This window comes from Acinonyx jubatus, chromosome D3, assembly GCF_027475565.1.
Source record: "Acinonyx jubatus isolate Ajub_Pintada_27869175 chromosome D3, VMU_Ajub_asm_v1.0, whole genome shotgun sequence".
Taxonomy (NCBI): Eukaryota; Metazoa; Chordata; class Mammalia; order Carnivora; family Felidae; genus Acinonyx; species Acinonyx jubatus.
In genome coordinates, this window is record NC_069392.1 from 64462824 (window position 1) to 64482257 (window position 19434).

Sequence of the window (19434 nt, forward strand, 5' to 3'; positions counted from 1 at the left end):
GGCAGAACTCTTTTCAACCCTGATAAAGGCTAGGGAAGAAAACCACCATGCAAATAAGGGAGATAAAAATTGGAGGCCAGTGGCAAATTCTTCCATGCCTTGCAATTTTCAGCAACTAAAACTTAGACTTGTTTCTCATTACTTATCCCTCTCATCAGTTGACCTGAACTCATCGCGATTCACAGTTCTAGGAGACTGAGTCCCTCATGGGCCTGCGCTGCCCTGACAAAGTACAGGCAGTGAAGCAACTAACTGGGGTATTATAACCTAACTTTACACACCATCGCTGGCTCAAAGCCAGAAAGAAATCAGTAGTGTGGTCAGGTTACACAGTCAAAATACAACGAGAGATCTTACTAAGAAAACATTCTTTAAATGTGAAAACAAAGTTGTTTACAAAAATAAACATGTTTTGTAATATATAAAGATGTAATCAAGCTGATTTTTTCCCCCCTTAATCTATGAGGGGACCTAGCCCTGAAGTCAAAAAGCCTACTCAAGTATCCCAGTCCCCAAGCAGGGGCAGATGCTGAGGCCCAGTGGGAAGAGCAGTGGCAGGCGCCTGCTTACCTGTTGGACAGGGGCGACTTCCGGCCCAGCCCAATTGCCCCCAGAATTCCGGAGCTGAGCCTCTCCTCGGCCAGCTGGCTCTGTCTACTCTGAAGCATGAGCAGAATTCGAACGACAGACTCTATCAGGACCAAGTCATTCTGTTCCGTCTGAATCAGGGACAGCTGCAGGACTTGGTGCCACCACAAAAACAGCTTGGCCTCTTCCTGCACGGAGCTGGGGGGGGGGGGGGGGGGGGGCGCCCAGGAGGAAAACACAATTAGAGGTGGCTTCTTTCCGCTCCTGTTTAATTGAAATTCCACATTTGAATTTTAAGTATGGGGGACACTTGGTACTTTCAAAGCTTTGGCTGACAGCCCAGCGTGTTAACACAGTGACAGGGACAGAGCAGCCACAGGGCCAACATACCCGGGGTACACCTGCTCCAACCACCTGCTCAGGGTGAGAAGCACTTTCATTTCGTTCCTTAAAGTCTGTTCGCTGTTTAAACACTGTAGCAAGTAGACATAGAGAGTCAGGTAGCTGCCGAGGGACAGGCACTCCTGCAGAAATTCTTCTATGGTGAGCTCCGGAACTTGGAGGGACACCAGAATGGGGCCCCATCCTAAATTCTGACTGAGGGAGCCTGAAAAAAAAAAAAAAAAAACAAGGAAAGATAGCAAGATGAAAACAAGAATGAAATTATTTACCTGCTGGAATGGGCCTCTTCACTTTAGGCTTCATGTCAAGCCCACGTGGGCCCTGGAGGCCACACAAGTGAAACGTGCCTCATGGCATAGACTGGGAAGTCCTCACGCTAAGTGCCCATCCACGGCTAGAGGGCAAGAGGTCAGAATCACCCTTCTCTCCCTTTTAATACCTTAAAATCACAGGTAGGTACTGCCTGTCCAAGTCACCTAAGGGTTTTAACTTCATCTAATACCTTTTAAGTGGGTTGTGAATATGCTTTTCTCAAGGAAATTATTATTACTCTATTTGACAGAAGTATTTCTACTTTTCAGGGCTTGGTTTGACTCATACCTCAACAGAAATCCTTAAAACTGTTTCACAAACTGAAAAAAAATTTTTTGATTTTAGCAACCCGAATGAATTTGAAGCAGGAGTGTTATCCTAGTGGTTCTCAATTCCTTGGGGGAATGACAGTGGGGAGATGGTGACATGTGCAGCACCTTCCATGCGGGGACACAGGGACATGTATTGTTCTTGCTCTAATACCCTTCCTTCTCTCCCACTGTGTGCACAATGATGTGTATCTGGGTACCACAGCTGAGAATGTTCATCCGAGCAATTCTTCTTAACCAGACCACAATGTTTCCAGAATCGAGTTTAGAGGGAGGTTAGGGAATAAGAATGATTTTTAAAAGGTGGGGGGGGGGGGGGGGGGGGCTTTGATCTCTTTGTAATAGTGTAAAAGATGTGACAAGAAGCAATAAAAGACACACATGAAAACTCATTTTAAAAAGTGACAAAAATAAAGAATATTAACATAGCGGGTCTTATAAAGATTCTGGTTTATAGCATTTCTTTGGAAGATCATGGCTAGGACTGTGACTTTACATGACCTGCCTCCCATAAAAGAGCCAGTCTGACCTCCAAAACCACTATAAAATGAATTGGAGGTTCCCTCCACTGAAACAGGACTGTACTAACAGACACAGGCCATAGGTTCTCACACTAACTGCAGATCTTTGTGGACAATACAAAATACATTGTGAAACATCAGCTACATTAACAAAGAAATCGCTCACTGGAAGGGTCCAGAAAGGTACATCTTTCTGAGAAAGCTTTACTCTCCCCTGGAAAAGACCATCCTAAAGAGAGCCTCGTACCTTCGTTGAAGTAGGCAGTGATGCAGGCTTCCGTCGTCTCAGCCATGTGGCGGACAGAAGCCAGGCTCTGACAGGCTGCTGTTAAGAGAGGCAGGACCACCAGCCCGTGCACTTTCTGCCCAATCCAGGTGCGGACACTGCCCCGGAGGAACTCTGCCGTTGGAATAGTTGCGTTGTTCATCATCATCAGGACTTCCATAAAGAGGCTGCTGAGCGCCATGTGGCGGGTCTGGCTGTCCATGTCTGCAGGGGAGCACAGACACATCGTGAGTGGCTGCAGGAATGGCGATGTCAATGTGCCCGATCTTGGCCACACTCCGGGGCACACTTTACAGTTCTGGTCACTGATCTTGAAGGACCAGAAGGAACACTCTGCATGGGGTGTAGCTTTTAAGGACAGGATGCAGCACATCAGTACTTCGTAAGGGCAAAGGAGGAACCACTGAGAGATCCCTGGTTACGGGAGGCGGCTGAGCTATACTTCAATAAATAGACATCAAGCTGGTAAAAAACTATTTATCAGAACATGCTTACTTAGACTTTATCGTCCAGACTTTGCTCACAGATCTCAAAAGCCACCTGGTAAACTGTCTAGAAACAGTACCTCCACTCACCAGTGCCAAAGCTGTAGATATTCTGGAGTGATTTACAAGGAACAGAGGTTATTCCTTAAAACTAAATATAAAAGTAAGGAAAAGAAAAACCTTTTTAAACCTTTTCAAAAGAACTCCTCACTTAAGCAGTTTTTATTTCTTTCTTTGTTTCTTCAGTAAGAAAAGTGGACAGACGGGCAATATAATGGGTCTTTCCAAAAAATTGAGATGAAAAGACAACAGAGGACGAGAAAAAGCAAATTCATTCTACAAGAGAACTGCAAAACGTTATTGAGGTGGATTCCTTCTTCACATCCCCAAATAGAAAACATTTCACCGGGAGTTCATGGAACAGACAATCCAACAGGCCACGGTTGTTGCCAGCTCCTTCTAGCTCTCCTCGAGTTAGGTAAAAATTCTTACTGAACTAGAACTGGGGCTTTCTTATCACAAGGCTTCGGTACTCACATCAATGAAAGTAGGGGAGTCTTGGTCTTACGCATCACACCTATCAAACCAAACTCACCCACTCACAAGTGTTGAATAAACCCTAACTTAATGTTACTATAAGACCTACTTCTTATCGGGGCATCTGGGTGGCAAGTCAGGTTGGGGGTCTGACTTTTGATTTCAGCTCAGGTCACAATCTCATAGTTCATGAGTTCAAGCCCTGCATCGGGCTCTGTGCTGATAGCGTGGAGCCTGCTTGGATTCTTTCTCCCTCTCTCTCTCCTCCTCCCTGCTCACTCCCTCTCTCTCAAAAATAAATAAACATTAAAAAAACAACAACACTCCTACTTATTATCAAGCAAGGACTTCAAAAACAAAGGTTTTAGAAACAACCTATATATGAATACCTATTTTTTCATGTATTTCTATGGGTAGAGATACTCTTTTTTTTAAGGTTATTTATTTATTTTGAGAGTGAGTGAGCAAGCACGAGCGGGGGAGGGGCAGAGAGAGAAGGAAACAGAGAATCCCTAGCTGTCAGAATCTGACAGCGTGGAGCCTGACGCAGGGCTCTCGTGAACCATGAGATCATGACCTGAGCTGAAATCAAGAGTTGGACGCTTAACTGAGCCACCCAGGCACCCCACAGATATTCTTTATTAAGGCATTATCTATGAATTTCAGTCCAATAGCAATTTTAATTTGAATCTGCCTTTTAATTATGACTCACAGGAACAAAAAACTACTACAATAAACTTCCTAATAGATCCCACCCTTGCCTCTCCCTATGCATCATCAACACAGCCAACAAATGCTTTCTGAAAAACCAGATCTGATCCCATCACTCTTCTGATTAAGATCTTTCTAGAAAGCCCTCCTTTCCTGTGCTTGGCCAGCTATTAGCTAATCTTCAGGGCCTAAACCCATTTGATCAATTCTAAAACAGCCTCTCCAGTACTGTCTGGTAATTTTCTTTTCTTTCCTTTTTTAACATTCACTGAGTTACTGACTTGCCAGACCGATGCTACAGCTCCAGGCATACACTCATTCCGTGCTTACACTATCCACATGAGACAGGTACGATTATTATACCCAGTCTGCAGATGAAGTTACACAACTTCTACAAGATCACATAGTTAGCAAGTGGATAAAGCAGGCAGTTTGGTTCCAGAATCTCTATTTTTGACTACCATATTACATGCCCTGTATGGTAAATCTATATTGCAGATATGTTCGAGAAATTTCAACTGATTTCTTGTTCACCAATTCCAATCTGCTCAGTGACACCAGCTTTAAATGACTATGCTTCCCAGCATAGTACACTACAATCACCTATTCTCAAACAGTATTTAAGTAAATATTTAAAAGTTTGTGAGATTCACCCATGATGAGGCAGATTTTCACTGTTGTATTCTATTATACAAATATACAACAATTTGTCCTTTCTACTGAACAAATGGGCTCTTTTCGGTTTTGGACCCCCTTAGATGCATAGCTACAGACACTGTTCATATTTCCCAGGGCACAGGTGCATTTCTTTTAGAATATTCTAGGAGCAGAATTCTGAGTTGTAAGATATGCAAACCAGTAGATCATAGCAAACTTCTAAAAAAGGTTGTACCAATATACTCTGTGATCAGCAGTACACGAGAGTTACTCTGATCTACATAGTTGCCAACAGTTAGTATTGAAACCTTTTTAATTTTAGCCATTCTAATGGATATGTCATCATATGTCTCTAAGGTTTTAATTTGTATTTCCCTGATTATTTTTTTAAAGTTTACTTATTTATTTTGAGAGAAAGAGAGAGAGAGAGTATGCTCATGCATGTGTGAATAAACGGGAGAGGGGCAGAGAGAGTGGGAGAGTGAGAGAATCCCAAGCAGGCTCCGTGCTGTGAGATCATGACCTGAGCTGAAACCAAGAGTCGGATGCTTACCTGACTGAGTCACCCAGGCACCCCGATATTTTCCCTGATTATTAACAAGGTTTAGCACCTTTTTGTAGATACACTGGTCATTTAGATATTCTCTTTTGTGGAGGGTCAATTCAAGGGTCTTTGTTCATTTTTTTCTAGTGGGTCATCTTTTTCTTCCTTTCTTTATTCAGTGTGACAATTTTAGTCATTCATATTTAATGTAATTACTGACGTAACGGGGTCTAAATCTATTATCTTTTGATATATCTTCTCTTTATTCCTCCTATTCCACATTCCTTTTTCTCTCTTTTACTTCATTATATCTTATTGTACTTTTTCTCTTTTCGTCTGGAAGTTAAACACTCAACATTCTTATGGTGGTTATCTTACAAATGACACATGCATTCTTGAGTTTTCAAAGTCTGATGTTAACTGACTCTCAGACCATGCAAGGGCTTTAACCTACTGGTGCCATAACCCAGGGAGGCGTTACTGTTATTCTTGTTTTAGACACTCACATTTCATTTAGATTCACCAACGCCTGTATTGGCCACTTTCATTGTTCTTCATCCTCAGTCTCTTCCTACTTATCTTCTCTGGATTATTACTTCTTCCCTTCCACAGTCTTTAGTTGTATTTTGCTGTTCTTTTTATAACCTCTTAAGCTGGATCCTTACCTTACTAACCTTCATCTTTTTAAAATTTTAATATAAGCATTTAAGGCCAAGCAATTAAGTGCCACTGCAGCTGCATCCTACAAGTTTTGATGCATTCTGGTTTTGTATCCAGTTCTAAATATTTTTAATTTCTATTATGATTGCTTCTTTGGTCATCAGTTATTTAAAGTTTGCTTCTTAATTCCAGCACGCGATTATATTTTGCTACTGATTCCTAAGTTCACTGCACTGTGGTTAAAATGTGCGTGGTCTGTTCCACACCAGTCCTTTGGGATTGGTGGAAACTGACTTTCTACTGAACAAATGGCGAGGTTCCTTACCCGTGCCGGGCAAGATTGACACCACGTGAGTTCTGCGTTTACAGGGCACATCTCCTCCGCATGGGCACTACAGCCAGCTGGGCCATCAGACTTCCTAGAGCCTTACTGATTTTCCTTCCTTAATTAATTACTGTCAGAAGTGTGGCCACATCTCTTACTGTGAATGACTTTCACATTTCTCTTCCTAATTCTGTCAATTTTCACTTCAGGTATTTGTAGTCGCTACTGTGTTATTAGGTACAAATACATTTATCATTATTGTATCTTCCTGGTATATGAAAACTTTTATCAATTTCCAATGACTCTATCTCTATTAACGCTTTTTATTTATTTTTCTGTCATGCAACTTCAAGGCAGGAAAACACCCTAGAGATCATCTGGGTCTGTAATGCTTTCTGCCATATAGTCCTATCTATCTGTCTAATATGAAAGCTATGCCAGCTTTCTATTTTAGTAACTGCCCGCTATGACTGCCTTCTAGAAAGCTTTGTATAGCCTATGCTTTGTATGTACTTTTTATTTAAAAAAAAATTTTTTTTTCAACGTTTTTATTTATTTTTGGGACAGAGAGAGACAGAGCATGAATGGGGGAGGGGCAGAGAGAGAGGGAGACACAGAATCGGAAACAGGTTCCAGGCTCCAACCATCAGCCCAGAGCCTGATGCGGGGCTCGAACTCACGGACCGCGAGATCGTGACCTGGCTGAAGTCGGACGCTTAACCGACTGCGCCACCCAGGTACCCCTGTATGTACTTTTTATAAACAGCTTAGAGCTGGTGTTGTGCATTATTAATCCAGTCTGACAAACTCTGTCTTTTAAACAGTCCATTAACATTTACGGACATAAACTCTACCACCTCGTTTTGGTTATTTTTCTCACCTTCTCCAAGCTTCTTTTCTTGCCTTATTTGGACTAAATGCATTTTGGCCATTCCTTTTTATCTCTTTCCACTAACTTGGCAATTATACATTTTATTTCTATTCTTTTAGCGAACATCTGAGAAATGTCAACATTCACATTTCATCAAGGTGTAAATTTAATCAATTTGTTGACCCTTTCGAACAATACTAAAACTTTAGAATGCTTTTAACTCAACCTCCTTCCTCACTTCTATATACTCGTGGTCATATAGTTTAATTTCAGCTTTTGCTTTTTAAGCCCCTAAATGCATGCTGACTGTAGCTTTCCACAGGCAGTTTATGTTCATATTAACCACATTTTACCACTTTCTCTGCTTACTTTTCCTTCTTGCAATCCAATCCTTTTTATTCGTGATCACTCTTCTACCTAAAGAACATGCTTCAAGACTGCCTTTAGTGATGTCTTTGGGACACTCTCCATTGTCAGTGAAAATATCTTTATTTTATCCTTACCCTTGAAGACCGTATCTCTAAGGTGACAGTTCCAGGTCACGGTCATTTTCTCGGAGCACACTCGAGTTGCTCCACTGTCTTAGCTTCCTTTGTTGCTACTGAGAAATTGGCGGTCAGTGCAAATGTTGTTCCTTTGAACGTGTCCGCCCATCTGTCCTTCCTTCCTTCATGTGAAAGTTGTTTCCTTTGTCCCTGGTACCTCTGCAGTGTCACCACAGTGTGTACAGATGTCAATTTCTCTCCAACCTTCTTGAGATTTGCTGGGTTTACTGAATCCGAGGAGTGTTCCGTTCATCAGCCCTGGAAAATTCTCAGCCCTGCTACCTCTCCAGCTCCTTACTGCCTCCCCCCAGTTCTGTCCTCTTCTCTTGGAATTCTGACTGAGTGACTGGATATGTGGTAAATCTTCTCGGCCTATCCTCCATGCCCTCTAACCTCACTTCCACATTCTTTCTCTGTCTGGTCTGCATTCTGGACATTGTCTTCATATTTGTTTTCTGGCTTACTAATTTTCTCTTCAGATGAGTTGAGCCTACCAAGTTTTTATCACAATTTTTATATTTTCATTTCTAGAATATCTGATTCTCTCTCAAAGCTGTATATTTCTATAATTTCTTGCTCCTTACTGACATTTTCAAATCTTTTATTTCATCATAGATTAAAAATACTAGTTTACTGTGCTAATTAATTATTCCAGTGTCTTAAGTCTTTATATGTGTGAGTCTACTGTCATTTTCTGCTGACTTGCTTGTGGGGCCTTGTTTCCTTATGTGTTTTATGACTTTTTTTTCCACTGGGATTTCATATTCCTTGGAACTCTGAGGCCAGAGTTGAAGACAGGTTTCTGCAAAGTGGCTCTGTGGTTGCTTTGTACCAGGCATCTAACGGCACTGCCAACCCAGAACAACTTGAACTCAATTTCCACATACAGGAATTTTTCTCTTGACAGTCTAGGTAGCGGGAATTTGTGCTTCAAATTCAAAGATGTGCTTCAACTTATACTTACTAATTTTCAAAAAGACGTAGCTCTTTGCTCACCACACAGACATGTGCCCCAACACCCAGGTCAAACATACCACTGTCTTTGCCCTCCTCTCCCAGGGGCAGGTTAAGCTCTAGCTACCCTTGTCCTGAAGATGCCATCCTGTGGGTGATGATGCACAGGAGCTCCTTTTAGGATCCCATTACTAGCAAGCCCCGGCCTTTAGTGCCTCCACCCAGTCTAAGGAGGTTCCACAAAAGCCTTCATGGGAGAAGCCAGCCTCGGCACTCCAATTACCTTTGCAGGTTCCTCCTCCACTTAGGTCCTGACTTCTAAGATTTTCCATGATAAGTTTCATTTTTGGTTTCATAAAAACATTTTCTCCAGCATTCTTAGTTGTTTTCAGCAGAAGCAGTCAGGATACCCAGTCCACCAAACTGCTGGGAGCACAAGTTCTCTGCACACAATTTCTTCACGTGTCTATAGGTGATTCTGGAGTGCCCACAGGGAAGAGCCAAAGCATCTTGGAATGCTGCTCACGGGCCGTCTCTGGCTCCCCCACTCATTAAATCCAGTCGTCTAGCTTAGCCCTCAGTCCAGTTAACCTCACACCAGCACCTGACAGTGTGAACCCCTCCTCAAATTCTTAGCACTCGTGCCTCCCCAGTGCTGAAATGACAGTGTCCCTGGGAGCCAGTCCTCTCTCTGCGCATCACCTCTCCGGGAACACGACTGAAAGCGTCCTGCCCGCCTCCCGGACCTCACGAGGCCTCACACACCGCAGGGATTCACCGACTGAATAAATACATGACTGCCCGTGGCCACTTACCAGGTGGGTTAAAGGCGATGATATCATCTAAGAGCTTAGACATCTCCTTTTCTAGGGCTGCTAAGGTGATTTTTCCATTTTGTTCCAGGGAGCTGAGGAATTGAACCATCTGATGAGTGAAGGCTCGGCATTTTGGAACTGCATCCTGACAGAAAAAGGAGCGTTCATATGAATCCACGCAAGCAGTGTTAAGTGCTGGGGAGCATGCCGCGGCTCTGACTGCTTTGGTAGCGGGTAGAGAGAACAGAGCAGGAGACCACACAAAGACAGGTGTGTGTCGAAGGACCGACCCTGTGTCTAGGGATACACGCACATCTGTCACTAGAACACACATTCTCCCGAATTCCAGAACACTTCCTTTTTCACTACGTTAATAAAAACATTAACGCTATACTAATTACTTGCCAGAAACTTTTCCAAACACTTTTATGTTCATTACCTAATTTAATTCTCACAACAACACTTTACGGGCAAGTATTACTAGTTCCAATTCAGATGAGAACACCAACGTCACAATGGCAGGGGGCTGGGGACCGGAGTTGGTCAGACCTCAAACTCGTGCTCATAACTTCCCTGCCATTCTGCTGCCAAGGACATCCAGATCCCTAAACCAACAGCTGCCACCCCCAACCTTTTACCCCTCTCGTTAGCCCATGATACTGCCGTAAGTGAAGGTTGACCAAGAGAGATAATTAAAACTAAAAACTCTAGGAGTACAAAATAAGTGCACCATGACATACATCCTCTACCTTTTTTAATTTTTTTTTTTTTAACGTTTATTTATTTTTGAGACACAGAGAGAGAGAGCATGAACAGGGGAGGGTCAGAGAGAGGGAGACACAGAATCTGAAACAGGCTCCAGGCTCTGCGCGGGCAGCACAGAGCCCGACGCGGGACTCGAACTCACGGACCGCGAGATCACGACCTGAGCCGAAGTCGGCCGCTTAACCGACTGAGCCACCCAGGCGCCCCTCCTCTACCTTTTTTAACTGAGCCATCACGAGGCTTGAGCCTGTCCTCAGTAGCACTTACACTACTACAACCCTGAAGAACATTCTGCCTTTTAAAGCACCCACTCAACTTACGAGATGTTTCTGGCCGTCAGTAGGAACAGAAAGGCCTGCAGACACTCTCAGGAGCTTCATGATTAATTCAGCAGAAGGTTCCTTTGCCAGGATGACGGATGGCTGGTAATGGCTGCTGAAATAACCTAGCACACTCTGGTATGACACAACGTCTACAAGATGCCACGAAAGTGAGCTTGTTTGTCCAAGGAGATTCAGCAGAGGTGAATCCTGAAAATAAAACACACACTCCTTTAGTTTTGGAGTTCCCCATTTCCCAGAAATATGTCTCCAGTCTATGGAGTGACCACTAAGAGGGCCCATGACCAGCATGGAACAGGTAAGATGTCAAAGAAGTATCTACTCAAGTAGAAGTGCTAGTGAAAGTAATAACCAAAGTCTTGGCAAAAACACTTTAAGATTTGTAAGTATTCAGAACCCAGTTTTTCAAAGGAACTCTTGGATCTAGTCATAGAACCAGCAATTAATGAGATGGAAGATAAAATCGATTTTTATATTCTAACTCCATGTGCCTCCCTTCATGATCCAGAATTCGATTAGGAACGATCCCAGAAAATCAGGCACTAGTTGAAGGCACATCCCAAATGCCAAGCAGATATCATGCCGACAGAGGTGTTAGGGAAACCAGTGAAAAACTACAACTTCGTAGAAAGGGAGGATCTCGGAAGCCTTGCCAAGTCTTCATCTCAGGCTCTCCAAACTTACTGCTTGGTCTACCAGCTGATCTTCCTTTGCCAATAAAATCATCATGAAAAGGAGGCAGACAATCATGCTCCGCGTCTCTGGGTGAGGACTGGGGCTCCAGGCGTCAGAGAGCACACTGACCCAGTTGACTTCGCACAGGACAGACCCCAAAAATAAGAAGCAGCTCTTAGGGCTTCCTCGTTCCACCTAAAGGGAAATGAATTCAAATCAATGTTTTGCTTTAAGCTATCTTGAAGATGTGTATAAATCAGTGTTTACTAAATTGTATTTTAGAAAGTAACTTTTTTCCCAGATTATAAAAATCATCTATAAATCCTTCCCCCAGAGATTTAGACTTAACATTTGTCATATTTTTTCTTCCATGCCCAGTGAATGTGTACATTTTTCACCTTATTTAGAGTTCATTATTTATTCCACGAATTATTTTTTTCTTTGTTATTTTTTTTAGAGAGAGGGAGGGAGGGAGAGGGAGAGAGTGCATGAGCAGGGGACAAAAGGAGAGAGAGAGAGAGAGAGAGAGAGAGAGAGAGAGAGAGAGAGAATCTTAAGCAGGTTACACACTCAGCACAGAGCCTGACACAGGGCTCAATCCCACGACCCTGGGATCATGACCTGAGCCAAAATCAAGAGTCAGGTGCTCAACCTACTGAGCCACCCAGGTGCCTCTATTCCACTAATTCTTAATAGGAGAGGAGTGACCTTCCCTAGCTCTAACCAGACTGCCACAGTCAGTCACCAAAGTTCAGGGGAGTCTATTACAGCCCTCAGATGGGCAAGGACAGGTCAAAGGCTGAGATCTACTAGCCAGTGGTTCCTAAAGCTGATCATACATCAGAACCCCCCCCCCCCAACTAAAGACCCACTAAAACACAGACTGTGGGACCCTGCTGCCAAATTTTATATTTCCTAAATCCAGGGTGGGAGCAGGAATTTGGATTTTTAGTAAGTTTCCCGGTGGTACAGACACTACTGGTCCTAGGACTCTACTTTTAGACCTACTATAACAGTGTACATAATTTTTATACTGCCTTTTTAGTGTAATGTTATGTTATAAAAATATCTCCACAACATTAGTCTTTGTGATTTTTGATGACTTCATAATGTTAAATCCTATTTAAAATACATTAGGGATTGGTAGGAGGGGTGGTAGATATATTTTAAAGTATATAATCAATGTCAGAGTTCTATCTTATTAGCCTATTTCAACAGTCTGTTTACATTTTTTTTAATGTTTATTTATTTTTGAGAGAGAGAGAGACAGAGCACGAGCAGGGGAGAGGCAGAGAGAGAGGGAGACACAGAATCTGAAGTAGGCTTCACGCTCTGAGCTATTAGCACAGAGCCCGACTTGGGGCCGGAACTCATGAACCACGAGGTCATGACCTGAGTCAAAGTCAGACGCTCAATCGACTGAGCAACCAGGCGCCCCTCAACAGTCTGTTTAAAATAAAATGTGGCTGGCTATAAATTTTTCTGCTCAAAATGAAGGTTAAAAAGCTCTACTCCATTTATAAAATCACAATCAATGGAACTTGGTAATGATTCATGCCCTCCCATGACTACCATCATTGTATCATACTAACTACTTATTCTTTTCCCTTTTAGAAAATGATTCTTCATCCTCCTAATAACCTCTAACCTCACTCTAAAGCCTTCAAAAAACATCCCTTCTAAGGCCAGCAAGACACATAGAACTGAAAAGCTTCCAGCTTCTGGGCAGGTCAGGGTCATCTATCATTAGACTAAAATTCCTAGAGGCACAGAGCCTAGAGCATCCCTTCAGAGACTGTTCTAGTTTAATCTGTCACACAGCTGAGGCTGCCCTCTTACTTAAAGCTGTATTACAGCTCTTTAAACAAACATTTTCTTCCATGTTCGTAACAGTGACAAATACATACTTAGGACCTGTCTCATATACTAAACCTAGCTACAAAATCATTCCTAACCTTTTATCTCTGAGACAACTGTCCTCAGCTTTCCCTGGAGCTCAGCCACAGACAAGTGGCTGACAAGAACATCCCGGGTGAGTCTCCATGTGCAGCACAGAAGGACTGCAGTACATTTCACTACTGCCGCGAACCACTGTGGACCTGCAGTAATTAAAGCACTTAGGGTGTCCCAGTAATCAATTGACATTAAGTTAAGAGTGAACACAAATGAGCTAGTGACTATGAATAAATAAATGGAAATGACTGTAAAAAGCTAAGAAGACCAGATTATAACAGGTTTTTAAAAATAGCAACATAAGAGGGGTGCCTGGGTGGCTCAGTCAGTTAAGCGTCCGACTCTCAATTTCGTCTCAGGTCGTGATCTCATGGTCATGAATGAGATTGAGCCCCACATCAGGCTCCTCACTGGGCGTGGAGTCCACTGAAGATTCTCTCTCCCTCTCCCCTTCCCTGCGCACTCTCTCTCTCAAACAAAAAAAAGAAAACTATAAACTTAAGAACAACAACACTGCCTGGCTGGTTAAGTAACACCACTGTGGCTGTTTTTCACAACTATTGCTTCTACTGCTAAAACTCACACACACAGATTAGCATTTTTTCCAGGTCATTTCAGGTCTTTATACGATTATGATGCATCATTGGCCGTTACAACGCACTTCTATCTCCTACAACATTATTCCCTTATGTAACTGCTTAAAGAAACTAATGGCTTGAGTACCAATTACATTTTGCTCTAACAGAACATTTAACAGTATGAAAGTCTGGTGATGCTATCCTAGAAAAATATGCAAACCCAGAAACACCAAGATTGAGCATGACGAAGTCATTAAACTATGTACTCATCGAACAATATTACTAAAATCTAGGGGGTGACAGCCATGTGACAGACAAAATCTTTCTCTGGGTTTAAAAATGGTCCTAGAAGTGTTTTCCAATCGCCCGCTCACACAGTGAAACGATTTCCATGGGAAGTCACATGCTCCACACAAGCACCACACAGGCACACAGAAAGCCCACACCGCAACTGTGGCTAAAAACCATTGAACAGGCTGCTGCCGAGAAGCCGGGCTGTGCCACGGGGAGTGAGGCTTACTTTGAAGAAGGCCTCCATGAGCATCTGGTCAGGGTGCAGGTCCCTCCACGGGAGCTTCCGGTAGGCACTATGGAAAGCGTACAGAATGAACTCGGGCATTCTGGGTGCTGTGCATGCTTCACAGTAATGCAGCAGGTGCAACCTGAGGGCTCCATCATCACCTGGTGATAGCTTATCTGAAATTGAAACGGAAAACACAGCTGAAGACATTCGGGGTTATCTTTAAAAATAAACTAATACAAAACAGAAATTTGAACTGAAAGTCTAAGACCTAAGGTTCTCTATATTTACTCACTTTCAAAGATTTTCATGTGCCAGGAAAAAAAAAAACTGATGGCAAATTACTAACAAAGACTGGTATGTAATTACTCACTTGGGTAACTGGAATAAGTAGCTGGGATGTGGGAGAAAGCAGGGGCGATCAGTGTTTCTTTAAAACTTCTAACTATTTGGGTTTTTAACACAAATACACTTGCATAACCCCAACCACTTCCAGGTACCCCTTTAGTCTGCTGCCCTCGGCATATACGCGGCCACTGGCCTTAGCACTTACTCATTTGGCACCCTGGAGGAATGTAATATCCCTCAAGAAGAAATGTGCCACATGACTAAAACTTAACCCTTGGTGCGGTAAAACTAGATTATTGCTGTCACTCAGCCAAGTTAGTCTAAAATGACACTCCTGTGTTATCACTCAGTATTATCATCACTATTATCATCACCAGTATCAATTACTACAGTGCCCTCAAGAGTTCATGGCAATGTAACCGGCGTTTCGTCTAAAACACAACTTTTCAGACTTTCTGGTTTTATGAAAAGGAATGAATGGAGTCAAAGAAGAGAGAGCCACGCACAACAAGAACAGAAACCTGATGATGTTTCTTAATAGCGGCTTTTGAAAAATGACAAATAAGCATCAGCCCACGGTACCAATCAATTTATCATTTCTAACATGCCTGTGCCCTTGGTTCGCATCCTTACTTTATTCTGCATCATGAAACACTAACATGTTTTTAACCTCTTAAGACAAGGTAAGAGTAGCATTTGTTCAAATGTGAATAAAAACAGTTTTGTTTAAATAAGTACGGATATGTAGGTACAAGACGTCTAAAAGGTAATCTCTTAGGACAAGACTGAGTTTCTAGTTCCAGCCCAGATACACCTAAGTTCTGTGAGCTCAGATAAATTCATTTTGCTTTTTGGGTCTTCATTTTCTCACAAATAAAAGGAGAGAGCTGGTTCAGAAGACCTCACTAAAAGGCTACAACAAAATACTTCTTCCTGCTTTGCACAGTGCTGTTTCCTCTCCTTGAACTAAGCTACCAATTCCTGATGTTAGCCATGTACCCTCCTGTACCCAAGCTACTTTCTTACTTATATACACAGGCAAGAGCCTAAGAGAGTACTTGTCCCTTATACTAAGAAACCAAATATATACAGCCTTTGTGATTATAATTTAATGCTCAAATCTTTTTGATGATGGTAAGAAGAAGCCAGAAGTCTATCTTCCCAAAAAAAAACAAAAACAAAAAAGTGAGTACTATTAGGATTTCATGTGTTACTCATTGAACCCATACTTATCAAATAGACACTGAACCTATGGCACTGCCCAAGTCTTGTGGGGATAAAAAGAATGTTTCTGTGCCTAGAGCTTACATCTTACAGTTGAGTCAGAAAAAAAAAAATTTTAAGAGATCAAGCATATATATAAAAGATCAATAAAAAATACTGGATGGATACATCTAGGCAACGGAATGTTGTTCAGCATTGAAAGGAAATGAGCTATCAGGCCATGAAAAGACTTGGAGAAATCTTAAATGCATAATAGTAAGTGAAAGAAGCCAATATGAAATGCTATATAACGTATGATTCCAATTATTTGGCATTATAGAAAAACTAAAACTACGGAGAAAGAAAAAAAAAATTATCCCCAAGAATTAGTGGGGGGGGGGGGGGCGTAGGCAGAACTGTAATGGTGGGTATGTGTCATCATACATTTCTCAAAATCAACGTACAACATCAAGAGCGAACCCTAACATACACCATGACTCTGGGTGATAATGATGTGTCAGCGTAGGCTCATCAACTGTAACAAATGTACCACTCTGGTGGGGGGTGTTGATAGTGGGGGAGGCTATCCGGGGGGTGGGGGGGGGGGGATATGGGAACTTGCTGTACTTTCTGCTCAATTTTGCTGTGAACCTAAATCTTTCTATACACGTGCACATTTTTTTAAGGACTGGATGACATATTAAGTCTGTGACTAAGTGCCACACAGACACATGGCGGCCACAGAGGCCACGGCAGCCACAGAGGTACACTAGTCAGAAATGGCATGTGACAATCGGGCCGTGGCACCTTCAGAACTCACTGCAGTGCCTCAGTGGAGCCAACAGCTGAGCACAGAGCTGGCCACTTCTGCCCACCGGGGGAACACTCCGTGAGGAATCCTGGCCCGGCGCTCGCTGCTGGGCTGGCCAGCCCTTTCTCGGAGCTGCGCCTGGGCAGAGGCACTGCTCTTCCTTCCCATCGCCTTTCACAGGTGTTACACCTGCACGGGCCCTGAAGGCGTTCTTCGCCCACTGCTGCTCCTCTCCCTCCTATCTTCCCAGGTACCACCCCAAAAAGATCCCAAGTAGCCTTCTACCCCACCACGGTGTCTGCTCCTGAAGGACTCAAACTATGAAGATGCACTATGAAGATTCAGAGGCAGAAGAGAAACACGTGTGTACAAAAACATGTGCAGAAGAATATAAAGGACCCGAGGCTTCGTCCAGTAGTGGAGTCAGCATGAGCAAGTACAGTGAGGGGAGGGCCAAGGACATCGGCGGAACAGTGTGTCAAGCAGTATGGCTGGAGTGGAAGGTTTCCATAAGGAAGCCATTGCACAATGCTGAAGTGCACTGGGCCAGATACATCTGAATGTTGGGCTAAAACATGACACTTAAAAGTTTGGAAATATGAATATGATAGAACATAAATACTGTTTTCAGGAAATAATTAATCTATTCAATAGGCAGAAACAGAAACTAGAATGAGAAAAACAGGAGGCAACTGCAAGAATCTGGGTGGAGTGGAACAAATGTCCTTATAAACCTCCCAATATAAAACATTTGGATACAGTAGGTAAAATAAAACATCTTTGAAAATGCATAGCTAGGTACACACAGCGGAAGACAACAAGGCCAAATGCGGGTGGCCAGAAGCAAAGAGAGCCCAGGAAACATAAGTCCTGAACGGACACCAAGGCCTCAGCTGCATGCCGAGGGGTCTGCTTCTGCAGGGCTCTAATAGCATGAGGAGTCTCCCAAGGCCTGTGCCCTCACCGAGAGGGCAGATCAGGGGAAGAAAGGAACCTATTCTCTGCCTTCACCTGGACTTGGAGCGGAGGAAGCGGGGGGGAAGGGGGGGGGCTGTTCGTGGTAACTGGGCACACCTACAAGCGAGTCTGGGGTCTGACTGCTTATACCTGTGTAGTGAGAGAAACCGCAGGCTGAGGAATCATAGTTCCAGATGGAACAAATGAGGATCTTTTCTGGAAGACACACCCTCATCCTGATCTTCATGGAATTTCTACAGAGAAAATCTCTCTAAATATGGGCTCACAATACGAAATTTAAAAATATACACAGAGAGGTGCCTGGGTGGCTCAGTTGGTTAAGCATCTGACTCTTGATTTCGGCTCAGGTTGTGATCTCACAGTTTGTGAGTTCAAGCCCCGTGTCACCCTCCACACTGACAGCACAGAGCCTGCTTGGGATTCTCTCTCTCTCTCTGCCCTTCCTGCGCACTCTCTCAAAATAAACAAATAAACAAACAAAAAGATACAAAAGGAGGGGCATCTGGGTGGCTCAGTCGGTTAAGCATCCAACCCTTGATATCTACTGGCTCAGGTCATGATCTCACAGTTCTGAGATCGAGCCCCAAGTGAGGCTTTGAGCTAAGCATGGAGCCTCTTTGGGATTCTCTCTCGCCTCCTTTCTCTCTCTTTACTTCTCTGCCCTTCCCCCACTTGTGTGTGCACACGCACACTTCCTCTCTCTCAAAATAAGTGAACGTTTTTTAAAAATACACAAGGAAACAAGCCTCTAAGTATGAGAATCTAAAGGAACATCCAACTGTAGCATAAGCCAGGTGTCCCCAGCAGGGACTTCAGATAATTACTACCGCACACAGGTCATAAAGCAAAGTATGTTTAAACATTTCAAAGAAATAACAATTAGAATTTTAAACAAAAAAAGAAATCAGATGCTATCAAAAAGAAACAGGGTAGATTTGAAAAACAAATACAACTTCTAGATACTGAAATAAGAAACTCAAAGCTTTGTGTTGTTGTTGTTGTTAAGCAGGTTAGACAGGACTGGGGAGACTGAGTAAACTGGAAGAGAGACCTCAAGCCTTTGCCCAAAATGAAGCACAGAAAGAAAAGATGAAAAAGGAGTTAGAGGCACAGAAGAGAGAATGAGGTTCAACATGAGGGCCAGAGAGTATCTGAAGAGAATGGCTGCCTATTTGCCATGGCTGGCGAAGCTCGGAGCTGCCTTACAAACGACGTATGATGTTACAAACTTCACGCTAACCAGTTGTATCAGTGACCGTCTTTGGTCAAAGATGACTGGCCCCCGACTAAAATAAAATTAAATAAAGTAGGGAGAGCAGAGGCCAAAGATTAACCGAATGACTTAGGGAAAAAGTGACAGCCAACCAGAGACATAACGTAACCTCTTCCTACCTTTAAAACTCTCATGCAGTGAATCAACACAGTCAGTGAACAGCTGCACGATGCTCGAGGCCACCACGGCATCACTTTCCAGCCAGGGGTAATGTCGTTGGCTGCTTCAAATAAAAGAAGCACACACTTAGCAATGAAAGCACCATGACTAAATTATTCTAGGCCCCAGAGTCTAGGGACCGCCTATGTCCTAGAGAACACTGTATTCCGTAGCCCAAAGACACATTTAGACCAGTCTAACAGCTGGAAATTCCGGGAGGCTCATAATATCAGCCATATAATTTAGTTTCCTTCTCAATGTTTATTCCAATGCAATTAAGTCAGAGAT

At 43.1% G+C, this 19434-nt stretch overlaps 1 protein-coding gene across 1 annotated transcript in view; it reads right to left on the bottom strand.

Moving 5' to 3' along the window:
* EPG5 (ectopic P-granules 5 autophagy tethering factor) overlaps nucleotides 1-19434 on the bottom strand; it is a 107709-nt gene that overhangs the window by 7833 nt on the left and 80442 nt on the right. Inside the window, exons 35-42 of the mRNA XM_015070006.3 lie at nucleotides 19107-19210; nucleotides 14375-14550; nucleotides 11333-11518; nucleotides 10628-10837; nucleotides 9543-9687; nucleotides 2400-2642; nucleotides 979-1195; nucleotides 571-786 (exon numbers count right to left, since the gene is read on the bottom strand). Coding sequence (XP_014925492.1) covers nucleotides 571-786; nucleotides 979-1195; nucleotides 2400-2642; nucleotides 9543-9687; nucleotides 10628-10837; nucleotides 11333-11518; nucleotides 14375-14550; nucleotides 19107-19210 — 1497 coding nt within the window. The remainder of the gene's footprint in view (nucleotides 1-570; nucleotides 787-978; nucleotides 1196-2399; nucleotides 2643-9542; nucleotides 9688-10627; nucleotides 10838-11332; nucleotides 11519-14374; nucleotides 14551-19106; nucleotides 19211-19434) is intronic.